Source organism: Chelonoidis abingdonii, chromosome 15 (assembly GCF_003597395.2).
Source record: "Chelonoidis abingdonii isolate Lonesome George chromosome 15, CheloAbing_2.0, whole genome shotgun sequence".
Lineage (NCBI taxonomy): Eukaryota > Metazoa > Chordata > Testudines > Testudinidae > Chelonoidis > Chelonoidis abingdonii.
Genome location: NC_133783.1, coordinates 8,582,257 through 8,599,185, shown reverse-complemented (window position 1 = coordinate 8,599,185; position 16,929 = coordinate 8,582,257). Strand labels below are relative to the sequence as shown.

Sequence of the window (16,929 nt, the reverse complement as noted above, 5' to 3'; positions counted from 1 at the left end):
CATAAATTTGAGAAGCATGGTCCTCTTCAAATGTGCAAAAGCAGAATTTGATGTACAGCTGGGTGTTGGGGCAGCAGAAGGCAATCCAGTCTGTCTGTACTGGGAAAAGGAAGAGTCTTATGAAAATATCAAAGGGAGTTTCTCAGACAGGATAGAGGTTACTGGGGCTCAACTACTACAGTAATGGGGTAATTTAAGCACCTTTCTCCATTCATATCATTAATTTTGTTTTGAGAATAATTTCTTTGTTTCTAATTAAATGGATTTTAATGAAGATCCTTGTGATCTGAGACTGTTTGGGGAAATTCATTCAGTCTGTCATCTAATTCCATGTAAACTTTTCACACCTGAAAATACAGTGCTTAACAATAGTTCACCGGCAAAAAAATCAAACAACGAAGAACAGTAAAAAAAAAATGTGGTGGCTCAAAAAATGCTGTCAGGTCACTATACATTTCAACAAACAGATCCGTGTTTTAACACAAATATGTCCTGAAATAATTCCAAGTAGAGAAGCACAGAATACTTCTTAAAGTCAAATATAAGCTCTTTGGGGCTATGTCTTCCTCGTGTTTGTACAGCTCCTTGCACAATTGAACTCTAACCTAGAATGGAGTGTCTCTGGAGTACAGCAATAGAAAAATAAATAATAAATGTTAACCAAGCAAGAGAATGCACTGCCAAGCATGTTAGCCAGCCATACAGGTGACTTCTTCTGGCCAATGAGAACAATGTCAAATCTGTCTTGTATTTCCTAGGAGATTAATCCATCAATGTATCCTTCTGCATGGGATTGCATCTACTTATTTGGATTTTATCAGACTCAGTACATGAAGGAAAACTACTTTCTACTTGAACTAACATTGTTTAGCACAACAAGCAGAATCTGGTGATTTTGTTTTAAACTTTGATATCCTATATTCCTGCAAAGTCCCTTTAAAAATGGTAGATATTTGATTCTAACATACTACATCATATGTCACTGCCATCGAGTGAAGCAAAGTCAATATGATAGGTGGTTTAAAATTCACACACAATTAGCCGTTTCTCTCCACAGGATTTGTCATTCCACTTTCCGCTTGAATGGACTTCTACACAGTCCTCAATACCTTTGTCATTATTTGGTTCCCCTGTTTGCCAGTTGGAATACACAATGTTTTCTCCATTTAGATACTTGAAACGACCCTCTGTCTGAATATCATTTATCCCAAGAAACACTGATTTGTTGTACAAAACAACTATCTGCTGGATGGCAGCATTCTCAGCGGCATTCCGAGGAGAAGCAAGCTGGCCTCCAGCTTGGGAACACCGTTGTTTCAGACTGTCAAAGTTGCCTTCATAGCCACTGGTCATGAATATCTTTTCACCAACAATTCTGCCATTCGGGAACATAATAACTAGAAAACAAAGAGATATCTCCACATTAGACCTCTAGCTAAGTATGATTTTGTGAAGTCAGCAGATTTATGGGGCCAGGTTGCAGAAATCAGTTAAAGTCAATTCAATGGAGTTATATCACTTTAAACCAGCTGAACCATGGAGTCCATCACTAAAGTATGGTGATCCTTATTGCTACATGCTAAATTACAGACTAAAACCCCTTTCATCCCAACCCCAATCCCACAGATTCTGTCCCTAAGGGCCCAATCCTAGAACCACTGAAATATTCAAAGAGAGGCATTTTCTGTGAGAGGCTGAAGATTTTGGAATTCACTCCTCACCTCTTGACTTGAATTAGCTTCTGTCTGTTCTGATCTTTAGAGCTTTCTGCAAATCCCAATCTCTTTTTCCAGCACAGCTCACTGTGTATTATAACCAGAAGACCTCCAACCATCCATCTCTCTCTGACATTCTCCTCCTTAGTATCCGATTAACATCTGAATATTTCAGCATCTTACCCTGATGTCCTTAAGTTTCCAACATTGGAAATACTAAAATGTGACAATGAAAAATTATTCTCACAGTATTGCCAGACAGGACCAAAATTTGACCTGGTGTACCAGCACCAGAATGGTTCAAAGCCTGCTCTGGTGAGATTTCCAATCCAGCGTTTGCAGACTTGAGATGTTTGGCTACACATTCAGGTTTTAAGTGTTTATCCAAACTGAACTCTGAACTTTTGGAGGTTTCCCCATCACTATCTTGGGATGTGTTTATTACAAGATATATTAAGAGCATCTGTTAAATACGCTGGCTATATTTTTAACTAGTCACTTCTAGCTAGAAGCGCATCCTACATTAAAAGACCATACAAAAAAGTAAGTCAGCATGATAAGTGTAGTCAATGCATACAAATCGTGGAGCATATTGCTGTCTCAGTAGCTCTTCAGAAGACAGGAAGAAAGCACTGAAAACTTTTAAAGCCTGTAAAATTTAGCATCTTTTTTGCAGAGCTGAAAGTACATAGACATCTGGGCCAGCGGTGCTTTGTGAAGGTTTGTATGCACTTGAGGATGCACAGTCTTAGGCATCAGTCTAAATCAAGCCTAAGGCACATATTAGAACATCAGACTGCTATAATTTGCCTTGGAAAGTGTTCCAACATTCAGCTTTCATTTATTAAATGTAGCACCTTGATTGCTTTTGCTGCTAGAATGGTGTTATCATAAATTAATATCACTTTAGGACAGTACCACATGATGCCAAACTCCCGCTTCCACCATGACAACCCACAAGCTTCGCATTCATTGGTGAAAGGACTGAAAATGCACAGGTAACGAAGAAGTCCTAATGCCACAATGCAGTGATTTAATTTTCCAGACAAATGTTATCTCACAGCTCTTTTAATAATCTCCCCTCACCCTTGTGAATCCCAGAGGACAGCTTTTTTGTTTATTTCTCAAATATTTTTTTGCTGGGTAGGCCAGCTGTTAGTACAGACGTTATCTTGTGGACACCGATTCTCCCATTTGTAATGGCTCACACCTCCTCCCTGCCATTATCAGTCACATGGGCCTCCTCCACTCCTGTGTGACAGCATAAAATCCCTGCATCAGCTACAGCAATTGTTAACATTAGGCAAGTGTTTTATGCCTATTTCACTGTTTTGAATGTGATTTAGCAGCTGGAAGTAAAAGGGAGGAGCCAGCACCATGTGATGAGTCAACTCTCTACAAACCAGCAGCAGCTGCTGCATGGATTTCTGTTTCAGAAATGGAGATTACCTATCTGTAACTGGAGGTTCTTCAAGGTGTGTGGTCCCTATCTGTATTCCACACATGGGTACGCATGTGCACCTTGAATCTGAGACCAGAAAAATCTTTCAAGAAGTGTCCATTGGTACCGTTGTGCCCTGGAATTCCTTGTATTCAGTAACAAGGGTTTAAGGGGAGGTGTGGACTGATTGATTCTCTGCTTTCTCCTCTACTGAGAATCCAGTCATGATCCAAAGGAGAGGGGAAAGAGGGCAGGTAGTGGAACACACTGATCATTTGGTCAGTCATTCAAGGGTGGCCTGATAAGTACTGAGAGTACAAGATTGAGGTACCATAGTGGTGTCAGATTCACTACCTCAGAGGGTCCTAGTGAGACTCCTCAGGAATCTAGTTGTTATTGGATGAGTAAAAACAGAGTAGCTCTCTCCCCAAGGGTGGAAGATATTTACTTGCAGATAGCTAATGGAAAAAACCCGATGTCTTGAGAGTGAGGAGGTAGTTAAAAAAGCAGGAACACCTACTGTCTCTGGCCACAACTAGTTTTTTGTGCCAAGATAGAGAAATGCCTCCATTTAGCTAGAGAACATTTTTGATGGAGTCTTATCAATTGTGATTAAGAACAGTTTGAAAAGCCTCCAAAGAACAATGCTCTAGGTCCAGCACCCATACAAATACCAGGCCATGAGGTGAAGGGAGGCCAAGCTGGGATGGCTGATCCCATCATTCTCTTGAGTTAGCAGATCTTGGAAGGGCTGAATGCTAATGAAAGTATGGACTGACATTTACTGGAGGTCCAGAAACCAGAATTGCCTGGGCCAGTTGGGTACCAGCAGGTGCTGATCTTGCAGCTTATTAGTCAGAGCTCAAGTTGGTACAGATAAATCCTTGCTTATGTGTGTCTTATCCTTTTGGTCAGCAGGTTTAGATGGGCCTAAGTCTTTAGGACCTGAGCACAAGGACTAACCTGATTTAGGAGGAGTCAGGTAGGGATTTCTTCCTGTGGGATAAGATCTGGAGGGAGATCTAGTCCAGTGTTAGTGAGAGTGCCCCTTATTCTCATGAAAGGCCCTAGATAATGGGGACTTAGATTCTGGAGCTCATGATTAGAGAGGAACTGCTCTTGGACTGAGACCAACGTACTGGGGGGGTGGGCATCTTTCTTCCTAGTTCTGACTAGGGTCTTATGGCTTTCTCCATGAGGCACTTCCTCAGTAAAAACTCTCATCTATCTCAAGTTCAGGGAGGGAAGGAGCTGTGGATACTGCACTTGGCGGAGATGAGTCTCCCTAAGGTAGTATGAGCTGCCAATGTGATGCAGCCTTGAAAAAGGCTAATGCAGTTCTAGGATGCCTCAGGCAAGGTATTTCCAGTAGGGACAGCCAAGTATTAGTACCCTTATACAAGGCATTGGTGAAACCTCATCTGATCTCCCACGGTTAAGAAAGATGAATTCATACTGGAAAACGTGCAAAGACAGGTTAGTTGGATGATCAGATGAATGGAAAATCTTCCTTAGGAGAGGAGAATCAATGAGTTTGGCTTGTTTAGCCAGACCAAACAATGGCTGAGGGGACATATAATGGTGCTCTATAAATACATCAGAGGGATAAATATCAGAGAATGAGAGGAGTTATTTAAGATAAGCGCCAATGTGGACACAAGAACAAATGGATATAAACTGGCCATCAACAAGGTAAGGCTTGAAATTAGACAAAGGTTTCTAAGCATCAGAGAAGAGACGTGCTGGAACAGCCTTCCAAGGGGATCAGTGGAGCCAAAAAAACTAACTGATTCAAAACTGAGCTTGAAAAGTTTATGGAGGGGATGGTATGCTGAGACTGCCTATAATGGCATATAGCCGATCTGCGACTGCTAGCAGAAAACATCTCCAACGGACGGTGATGGGACACTAGAAGGGGAAGGTTCTGAGTAGCTACAGAGAATTCTTTCCAAGTTGTCTGGCTCAGTGGATCTAATTGATTGCCATATTTGAGATTGGAAAGGAATTTTCCCCTGGATCAGACTGGCAGAGACCCGGGGTTTTTTCCCCTTCCTCTGCAGCCTAGGGTACAGGTCACTTACAGGTTTAAACTAGAGTAAGTGGTGGATTCTCTGTAACTTGAAGTCTTTAAATCATGATTTGAGGACTTCAGTAACTCAGCCAGATGTTAGATGTCTATTTCAAGAATGGGTGAGTTTCCGTGGCCTGCAATGTGCAGGAGGTCAGACTAGACGATCCTGATGATCCCTTCTGGCCTTAAAGTCTATGAGTAGTGTCCTACCAAATTCACAGTCATGAAAAATGCAGCACAGACTGTGAAATCTCCCCCCCATGAAATCTGGTGTTTTGTGTGCTTTTACCATATACTATACTTTTTACCATGTACTATACACATTTCACATGGAAGACCAGCATTTCTCAAATTGGGGGTTCAAACCCAAAATGGAGTTGTGGGGTATGTGTGACAAGGTTAATGTAGGGGGGGCTGTGGCATTGTCACACCTACTTCTGTACTGCCTTCAGAGCTGGATAGTTAGAGAGGGGTGCCTGGTGGCCGGGCGCCCAGCTCTGAAGGCAGCGCCCTGCCAGCAGCAGCACAGAAATAAAGATGGCAATACCATACCATGTCATCCTTATTTCTGTGCTGCTGCCTGCAGAGCTGGGTGGTCGGAGAATGACAGTTGCTGACTGGGTACCCAGCTCTGAAGGCAGCAGTGCAGAAGAGTGGCAATACCATACCCTGCCATTGTTATTTCTGTGCTGCTGCCACTGTTGGTGACTCTGCCTTCAGAGATGGGCTCCCAGCCAGCAGCCGCTGCTCTCCAGCTGCCCAGCTCTGAAGACAGTGCCACCACCTGAAGCAGCGCAGAAATAAGGGTAGCAGGACCACCCCCACCCCCGCTACAATAACCTTGTGACCCCTCCCACAACTCCTTTTTGGGTCAGGACCCCGACAATTACAACACCTTGAAATTTTAGATTTAAATAACTGAAATCATGAAATCTACGATTTTTTTAAAAGCTATGACTGTGATATTGACCAAAATGGACCGTGAATTTTGTAGGGCACTATCTATGAGTCAAAGCAGCACTGGTGCTCATCAAGAAGGAGAACACACAGGATACAAACATGTTAAACTCAAGAACTCTAGGCATGGCCCTTCTCCCAAGGGGGAGAAACAGGAAGGGTCCCCAAGACAGGGAAAACTAATCTACGCTAACTATAAAGAGACTACTAAAAATGCCAGACTAACAACTATGTACAATTATATTTACAGACTGTGCAAAGATATCATCAGACACAGAGGACTCCAACTTTGGCCATGCAGTGGTGAGAAAGAACTGGAGAGGCAGGTCAGTCTGAATTGTTCCTTATAGTCTTGGTATGGAGCCCGAGGATCTCCAGAGCACAGACACAGTTCAACAGGCATTACTGACAAGATTTTCAGGTCTCAGGTGCATGATGCACATCTGAGGTATGAACTACATATAGTTCAGCATTCAAAGAAAAATTGCTAGTTTAAAGGGTCTCAGGCTAGCCAAACACACACTGGTGGATATAATTAGCAAACACATGATTTGCATAGGATTGTAATTTTTTGAGTTAATTACTAGAGCTGGACAGAGAAAGGCTTCCCAGAGGATTTCATTATTTTAAATGTTGGCTTCACTCTGATTCAGAACAAAACCTCAACATTTCCAAATTCTCCCCAAAAGGGAATGGAGTCCAGGCTCAGGGAGGTAGTCAGCCTGGCAGGCTGCCCCTGAGATGTGGAGGCGGGAAACCCTACGCTCCACAGCTCCAAGGCAGCCCACCATGGGAATCCAGGCTGCCGAGGAGCCATGAGCTTGGCAGTCAGGACTCCAAGGGCTTCCAAGCTCCCGACTCCCTGTGACTCCACCACGGGGGTTGCTGAGGAGTCAGGTGGGTGAGCTGGCAGGAAACTGGGCAGGTTTGGTTCTATCAGAATGTCATTGAAAAGTAAAAAGTTTTTGATTTCAATGAATGAGCAAAGTCCAATAAAAGAAGGTTTCACTGGAATATTTCTGACCAACTCTATTAATTACCTTGGCAGTAGGCCTGGCCTATATACAAAGATGCACCAGTTTAACTAAAGGTGTAATTTTAAACCAGTTTAGTTAAACGAGCACAAAGCCCTGTGTAGACACTCTTCATTTGATTTAAAGCTGGCTTAGTCAGCTCTATTTGATTCCTTGAGGATTTAAGCTTAAATTGATATAATCCAGTGTATAATCAATTTGAGAATGTTCACACAGGAGTTTTCACCAGTTTACCTAAGTCAAATCCAGTTTAATTAAAGTGGCACAACTTTTATGCAAAGAACAGCCCTTTTCCACACAGGGCCTGATCCTGTGAGGAGACCAGTTCTCACTGAGATATGCTCAGTGTCTGTAACTGGATTCAGTGAGATGTGATGATAATTGGGATCACTCCAGAGAATTCATCTCTCATTGGATTGGGCCTTTGTATTGTCTTTGGGGCAGAGAATGTGCTCTGCTCTATATTTTATAAAGCATCACATAAGTCTGAGGCATTGTATAATTCATTAATAATGAAAATGAACAAAACCACTGTTTAATGCATCAGACTACAAACCAGAAGGCTTAAAAGAGATCAGAGCTAAAACTGTGTTGAAAGGCACCATCCTACTACACCATCATCTTACCTTGTTTGTACTTGGAGAAGCTGCTTTGCAGAGCTCTCAGCTGCCCTTCCAAAGTACTTACTTGTCTTTTAAGGAGATTGATTTCTGAATGAAGAAAGTTGCATTCATCTTAATGTTAAAACAAATAAGCAATATGGACAAATAACAGGAGCCTGTAGTTTCTACTCTAGATGTCTTGGTTATGATCTTAACCGCTATATGTCCAGGTCATAGATTTAAACCTGGATTGTCTAGCTTTTTTCTATGATAAGAATTACACAGGATGTGTGGATGTTTCTATCCATAACCTGAAGGAAAGATTGCATCAGTTCTACTTACTCCTTCTCTTTAAGAAGAAGCCTGGACGAAACATCATTACACTATCCACACATATAGTGCTTGGGGACCTAAGTCTGTACGTATATCACTTTCTGAGGGCAGTAAATGGATCTAACTTATGCAACTTCAGTTACATGAATAATATAACTGAAGTCGACGTAATTAGATCCACTTACCGTGGTGGCTACACAGCATTGTGTTGATGGGAGAGCGTCTCCTGTTGACTTCCCTCACGCTTCTCAGGGAGGTGAAGTACAAAAATTGATGGGAGCGTGCTCTCCTATCGATTTAGCATGTCTTCACCAGACCCGCTAAATTGACACTCCGTGCATCGATTCTTGCAGCAGTACCAATCTACTGGTAAGTGTAGACGTGCCCTGAATGTCCAAACTGGTCTTCCTGGGCTACATAATTCTAAAAATGCTTTTCCCACTGCTATTATATCACTGAGATGTGACATTTTACATTCTGTAAACAAGTAGGTGGAGTTGTAGATGGGTGGGGTGGGGGGCACTTCTAAATGGTACCCTAGGGATTGGTTCACAAATTGTTATGAGCTTGGACATGCTGATTTTACTTCATCTACATATGAGGTATTATCTAGATCTCAATCTGTTTATCTAGATAATATACATACGCACATGCAAACACTTTGTAACAGACAATCTGCATCCTAGAATAGTGCACTATTTTGATTCTTTTATTATTCTCAGCATGATCTCATTTTAGCAAGCTACCAAAAGTGATATCCAACATTCACCCTTGGGTTAATGTCTATGTTAGAGGGGTAGAAAATAATGGATAGTTAAGCTCTAGGAAAGTGATTTATCATCTGTTCTAAAATTAGAAGCTCTTTGCCCCTCCCCTTCAATCTAGGGATTAAAATATTCTACAGTGAGCTATATCCACAAATATACTGGAGTCCTCATGAGAACTTCAAGGTATTTTTCCTCAGCCAGAAAAGAACCAGAAAAGGAAGAAGTAATTTTTAAAATTATTTTTGAAAATATAAGTTCATCATACATAGGAAGATTTTGTAATTACTAGAATAGGTTTATTATTCCGTGATTTTTATAATTTGAAATCTTGGCTCCATTATATTAGGAGTTTTCTAAATAGGAGTTTTGTCATCGGATTCAGTGGGACCAGGATTCTATCCATGAAACAGATGGCTGCTATATAATTTCTAAAATACTACTGATTAATCTTATATTTCATAGTGATATTTTGATCTTTATGTTAGAGTAACATCTTGCATTTTGCAGGTGAACCAGTTTTACATAATGTAAATTATGCACATGTAAATTGAATATACATTGGGAGAGAGAGAATCTCTCCTCACACGTATTTTCCACAGACGGGGCTTACTTGAGCCCACTTGTCAATGTGGTCCAAAATTCATTAGCGCACACAAACAGAGAAAACCATTAAATCCCTTCCCCAGCAAACAAACAATCCCCATTGCTTTACTTACCTGATAGTCCACTGTCTCCCTTTGTTCCTTTTTCACCTACTGAACCTTTATCACCTTTTAGCCCAGGAGAGCCAATTTGCCCTTTGGGGCCCTGTAAACCTGAGTTTCCTTGTAACCCTGTTGTTAGAGCAAGTGAAACAGATACAAAAACAATAAGTTAATCTGCAGGTACTTTTCTAATTTCATATATAAAATAATGGGCATTTACACACTGTCTTTCCTCTAAAAATCTCATAATATTTTACCAAAAATCAATCAATTTAGCGCTGATGCTGTCTTTGAACGAAGTAGTAGCATGCTCAGTTTGCAAATGAAGTAACTGAGAACCAAAGAGGTCAACCTTATTGGCCAAGGTCACTTAGCAAAACAGTAGCAGGGATAAGTATAGAACCCAGGTGTCCTGACATACAGTACACCACTCTAATAAATGGCTAATATGCTCTCGCATATTTTTATTTATTTGAACACAGGGCTGAGATCCAGGGATCCCCATATTCTAATAAAAGCTGTAATGGAAACTTGCTGCTAATCTTGGACAAACAACAACTTCCACAGGTTTTACCCCAGTTTCTTCATTTGTAAAATATGGATAATCACACACCTTCAGAAGTGATTCATATTTGTAAAGCGCTTTGAAAATGCAAAGCACTATATCACTATCAAGGATAATTATAGTAGTGACATATATGCTCTTTGCCGTTTGCTTGATGATACTCTGCCTGAGCAACAACTGACTAGAGAAACGTGAAGAGTGCATCTAATAATGGTAGCTGTAACTCCACCATCTAATACCCATGAAGTCTAAATGATGAATATCAGATTATTTAGGAATACTAGATTCTCTTATGAAAGATAAGGCAATTTTATTTTGACATCATGTAGCGATTGCAGGTAAATACAAATAGAAGTTCTAAGATTTAGCAAATCATGTACTGTGGAGTGATGAAACTAGTTTAGATAAGATATGTCCTCATTTGAACTTAAATTAAGGATTTGTTTACTGTCAGGAAAGTTAGTTTAACTTTCTGGGAATGCTTATTTTTGTACTCCTAACTACTCTAAAGGCTTGTCTACACAGGGAAATTGACCAATAAAGCTACAGTGCTATATATCTATTCCACTATTGTTATGCCGGCCAATTCCCCTGTGTAGTTTGGCAATGGTTAAACATAGAAATACTGAAATTCTGGAAGAAAAGCAAGCTATTCACTCAGTAGTTTTCAATCAGTTAGAACTAAGAATTCCCATACATTTCATTAGAGAGGCTGTGTCATAGCTTTCCTACTCAGATCTGAACCTTAGAGTTCAGAAAATGAGATGCTAGCATGAAACTTCCAAGCTTAATTACCAGCTTAGATCTGATAGCGCTGCCGCCACCAGCCAGGAATTCCAGTGCCTGGCTCACTCTGTCTCCCCAAACCTTCCCTGGGGGACCCCAAGACTCAGATGCCCTGAGTCTCACAACAAAGGGAAATTACAACCCCTCCCCTTGTCTCCTCGTTACTTTCCTCCCTGGATGACCCTGGAAGATCACACCCTGTTTTCAATTCCTCCCACCCATTCCCTCAAAGTGAAGCTGCAGTAAGATCTCAATCTCCTTGAGCCCAACTAGAAAAGAAAAAATCCAACAAGTTTTAAAAGAAGCTTTATATAAAAAGGTAAGAAAGACATAAAAAATGGTCTCTGTATCAAGGTGACAATATACAGGGTTATTGGGCTTAAAAGAAAAAAAAAAATGAATAAACAGCCTTATCCAAAAAGAAATACAATTTAAAACATTCCAGCAAACTACACACATGTAAATACAAAAAAACAATATAAGCCTATTGTCTTTCTACCTTTGTACTACAACTTGGAAACAGAAGATTAGAAAGCCTGGAGATAGAGTGATCCCTCAGAGACTAGAGAGCAACAGAGACAGAGACAAAGAACACACCACCCAAAACTTCCCTCCCTTGAGATTTTGAAAAATCTTCGTTTCCTGATTGGTCCTCTGGTCAGGTGTCAGTTCTCTGCTTGTAAGCCCTTGCAGGTGAAAGAAACATTAACCTTTACTAGAATCCTGAGTTTCTAGGCAAGGGGATTGGTTATGCGTCAGATAAGTGTACAGCCCTTTGGCTTTGTATTAACTAAATGGAATCTTGAACCCTTTCAACTTGTGTCCGTTCATATCTCCTAAGTTACGGGACAAGTTTTCTCGGCCGATGTTAAATTGAGGAGGCACAGAGCAGTGGGCAATTTGCGCAGCAGAGAAATTGTTAAATTGGAAGCATCTTTGCAGTGCAGAATTCAAAGCCTGTCTACACCACTTACCTCTGTCTCCTTTTGCTCCCTTTTCAGCGCTACTGAAAGCCCGTGTCCCACCTTTGGCCCATGGGGACCTGCGATTCCTGGCTTAGGCCCTGCACAACCTGTAGTTCCTGGCAGGCCTAGGGCAGTCGATGAAGGAAATGAGATGTACAATTCAGATGCAGCAACATTTATTTACCAGGTGCTTCTTTATTACAGTGAGTCTCCTAGTGGGAAATAATACTGGGCTTTGCCAGTTACTTGATGATACTAGTTGAGATGCACAGGGAGATTTGAGGAGTGTGTGGATTTGAAATCTAGCACATATCATATGAAAGATTATAATATCAGAGGGAAATTCCTACACTGCTTTTTGGTGCAGATATAAGCAGTCATCAAACTAATCCCAATCACAAGCTAGATGTATTCAATTGTGACTTGGTATAAATTCCCTAGACCATAAATTAGAAATGAGAGAAAGCTTTTAAAGTAAAATATTGCAACATGTCCAACCTGCACAACAACCCACAAACAATATATTTCTGAACTACTGTGACAGCACCATTAGATTCGGAAAACAATCACTGAAGTTTACAGTACAAGAGTCAATGAACATGTCATACCAACTTTACCTTCTCCTAACCTTTTACTACTCGCTCTTTTCAAACCATACGTGAACCCCAAACGGCATTAAAAAGACCTTTTGGCACCAGTAAGGGCCCGCATTGCCATGGGTTTACCGCTCGGCAGACCTGGGACTCCTTGTAATAAACCTGATGTGAAACAGAGGTGAAAGGGTAAAATACATGAAATGTTACAATTATATCATAACCCCCTATTAAAACATAGCTGTCCCTGCTTGGAAAGATCCATTCTGTTTTTTTTTTTAATAATAAGTCTGACTCGTTGGCGTTGAAACTTTGTGTATGGGCAATACATTGAGATGAACAGATTGAGAGTTGCTGACCAGGAATGTGATAACATACAATCAGTAGTCAATTAGATAATTAAAAGTAGATTGCTCTTTTTGGTGCAAAATCCTTGACACACATTTTTTCCAGGGAAAGGGAGTTCTGTTTGAAATTACAGAATTATGAACACAAAACTACGACCAGGTTCACTGAAAAGTTCAATAAATTTCACATGTACCTAGATTAGTACTGAATGAACATGCCTTAGCCTCATTTATAATTTTGTCTGAAAATCAAGTGAAATTTGTAATTTTGTGACAAAACTGGTTGAAATTCAAAGTAAAATATTTTTGGATGAGAAGGTACAAGGATCAAGGCTAGATAAATGCTTTGTTCAAACTCCTATGAAGCTAAGCCATTGGTTTTTACACAATTTTACTATTAGGCCCAAACTAAGCACTACATCCAAACTTTATGGCAGGTTTATCTCTACTATCAGGAGATTTTCTCTGTCCCCTGGGGCAGTATGGGATTGTTCCAATACTGTATACATACATATATTTGGATATTTAACCTAAATTTACTTTTGTTCAGCTTTTATCCGAATGGTAGTAGTTATAAACCCATAGATCATGCATCTTAGGTACTCAAAGGTCCCCCACTAAGATTAATTTAGTTGGAGTAAACATGCTTACTTTCAGTTCTGCTTAATTCCTGTTCTTTTAAGCTTTTTTCAGATGGTTAGTGACCAGTGATCACATTAACCTTCCCAATCAAAATAATCAGAGCTCTTACCTTTAGCTCCAATATCTCCTTTTGTGCCTTTTTCTCCTGGTGAGCCCTTCCCTCCTACTAATCCAGCAGGGCCCATCTTTCCTGGGGGACCTTGTGACCCCTTTAATCCTTGTAATCCTAGTGTTGGGGCAAAAGAAAAATAATAGGTTTTAAAAAGAAAAAAGTGAGTGAGCTGTAGGAGATTTGCAGGTGAATAGAATAAGGTTTGTTAAATTAGGGCCAAATTCTGCTTGCAATTTATCTGCAATTCATCAGGGTGTAAATCAGGTAAGAACCTGCTCCTTGCAATCTATAATAAAATATAAAGTCTGGTGAGTGTCTATGGTCATGATTAGATTGCAATTTTAGTATTAGTTCATTAACTGTCCACCTCTTCCAACGTGTCAAGATGGTTTAATGATTTATTTCAGATTAAAATAATTGTAGTAGCAAATGGAAGACACATGTTGAAAAGGGTGCTCCTGGGGCAAGAGTCAAGATATGTAACAGAAATCCATATTGTGTGAATCAAAGAAGAGAATATTCTTCTGTGTGTTGAATTAATCATGGCTCTAGACCTGAGTAAATTTAGCTAGGAAGTATTGGTTTAATATTCTTGCACGTAACACTCACTAATCCATGTCCACTTTTATTTATGAAGTAATTAAATTTGTGTTTTTATTCAAAAAAATGGTAGAGGAGAGCAAAGCCATTCCAAATACCACCATGAATATATATTTGTAAGAGCATTCACAATGGAAAGACTCCTGTGACTATTTGAACAGCTCTTTTCATTATTCACACAACAGATTCAGTAAACAATTCAGAATGTTCAAGGATAATTAGTGAACAAAAAGAGGGGAGGAAGGGTGATTTCTGTTTACAAAACTCAAGTCACTCATGCAGGGATGGAAAAGAAAACCAGAGGACTTACAGTTATACACAAGCCATGCAAAATAATACCAAAGACTCAGAGACGAGTCTGCAAATAAATCTTTGCAAAACTGGTCAGTGAGCAATTGCAAAAAATGAGCTAATGTACAAAAGTGATGAACTGTTTGTAGACAACGTACAAAAAGGAATAAGGACTAAATTGTTCAGATACATTATTCATAATGAATAATACGACAGGTTCTTTTAGGTACCTATTGTAAATTAATTAATTCCCTTTTTATAATTTGCAACTAAATGCAATATTATTGAATGAAAAAGTAATCCTTCAATGTAAACCTCGATATGGGAAACCTTTGTTAGTCCTGTAGGCCAGTTTTTTTTTCTAGCATTATTCTGGAATTTATACTAGGAATTAAGTAATCATGCAAACTACAGAGCAATACCCTACAACGTATCCTGATGGAGCTCTTGCTAAAGCAAATTGATCTGAGGTAAGGGGCAGGTAGAAAGGAAAGTGTTTTTATTGTAGTTAAGTTATTTTAAATATTCAGGGTAAATAAGACTACTTTGAAAAGAAATATCACAGTCAAATTCTCTGCTTTATTTTACTGTGGGAAAATAAACACTCACTCACCAAAAGAGTATTTACTCATGTGAGTGGTCTCATTGAAGTGAAGCTAGCTCCAATTGAGTGTTTACATTCAGCATGCATATTTTCCCTTGTTTGACCCTCTGTCCTCCTCAAACTTCTGGATATTTTTGGGAAAGAAAATTTTCAGGGTTTTTTTTTTTTGAGCCAACAGAGAGCTAGTCTACATTGTTTGTTGTTTTAAAAAATTGGGGAAAATTGAATTTTAAAAATCTGTTTCTGAGCCATGTCTAGCATTAACAACTTACAGTCACTACCAACCGAAGTCAGATATCAAATTGGTGATCCAGAGATTAAAGGTTCTGCAGCACTTCATCTACCCCAGAGGCATCTGGTCCTATATAGTAAGAGGTTTCATTTTGAATATGAACAATACTGTCAGCTTTATCCCAGCCTTCAGTAATTACCAGTAGGAACATAAAGACCTCCAGGTTATACATACCATATGATTAGCTGCATCTTTTTGAGCAAGTTTTGCAGAGCTAAATGGTTTGTAGGAAGCATTTTTTAAAGGAGAAATGGTTGAAAAATAATACCAGACAGATGTATGAATAGTAAGCATAACATTAGGAAGTAAATACTTCTATACCTTGACTCCCCTTTTCTCCTTTAGGGCCTTCCTTCCCATCTCTTCCATCTCTGCCTGGTAATCCGTTCTGAGCAGGTCCACATACAACTACTGCACATGCATTTGCATCCCATTTTTGAACACTCTGGCTTGGACTTGCTGTGGATGTTTTTAGCAGGGATATTCCCAGAGCAAAAGTGATCAGTGTTGAAGGCAGCAGCATTGTTCAGGGGTCTAACTTGTTGAAAGAAAGCACAGAGTTACCCGAAGAGCATTTTGACTCCATGGAATCAGTTTATATTTCATAGTGCAAACTGATTAAACAAAGTCCCATCATGCCATCCACTATTTAAGTGTTTGCAAACATTTGCAAACTTGGGCCCTGATCCTATTCCTTATCCCTATGTGGTTCCCCACTGCAGCCAATGGGACTCCAGGTAGGTGCAGTGGTCCTCCTGTGCAGAATATATCAGCTGAAGCAGGCTGTAATTCTTAAGATTTAAGTGAGCAGAGCAACTGTTTTTCTAGACAGTGAACTGGGTTGAGCCCTTCTCAAGTGCACTGCGCATGCTGGGGAAGTGGGCACCTAGGCTGGACAGGATTGCTCTCCTTGTAATTCAGGACACAACTGCAGTCCTGGTCACACAAATGTTGATGTGGGCAGGGGCTGCTTTGGAGGATTTAGGAAAGGGTCAGAGTCATGGCTCTTTCCCCCACATCAGCCAGCAGAAAGGATCCTAAGGAGCACGTGCTGCACCCTGTTCAAAGGTAGCTCAATGACCATAGTTCCCCTGTGGTCTTGCATCAATTGTGCCTGCTAAAACATAATGGCCCCAAGAATCTCCTGCTGAGCCACTACCCTTTAATCAGGCTGGGCCATAAAGTGACAATTGGGCCCTTAAGATCCAGGAATTGATGGTTAACAGTTTTTTGCTAAATACCCAGTTACAGAAAAATATCCAGAAGAGATCAAAGGTTTGATTTGTTCAGAAGGCACTGCACTAAAAGCCAGCTGATAAACTCAGTGTATTTTAGTAATTGTCAGCCAAGAAATTAACAAACATACCAGAATTGGCTTCTATTATACATACATTTCACCCAAACCTGAAAAGGGTTAGCTAAGCACTGACAGGTTTCTCTGAAATGGTTAAAATCAAACCTAGAAGTACGCCATCTGTTTAATAAGCAAGAGATGCATTACTCAGATT

General features: G+C 40.1%; 1 protein-coding gene across 1 annotated transcript; it reads right to left on the bottom strand.

Annotated features, from left to right (window-relative positions):
• Positions 1–442: 442 nt before the first annotated feature.
• Positions 443–15,983, bottom strand: LOC116828254 (uncharacterized). Its single transcript, XM_075072664.1, has 6 exons — positions 15,743–15,983; positions 13,632–13,748; positions 11,941–12,000; positions 9,637–9,753; positions 7,845–7,928; positions 443–1,397 (listed from the first exon to the last, which is right to left on the bottom strand). Exons 1-6 carry the CDS (start codon positions 15,942–15,944, stop codon positions 1,021–1,023), a joined length of 957 nt encoding a protein of 318 aa, XP_074928765.1. The 5' UTR covers positions 15,945–15,983; the 3' UTR covers positions 443–1,020.
• Between the last annotated feature and the right edge of the window lie 946 nt (positions 15,984–16,929).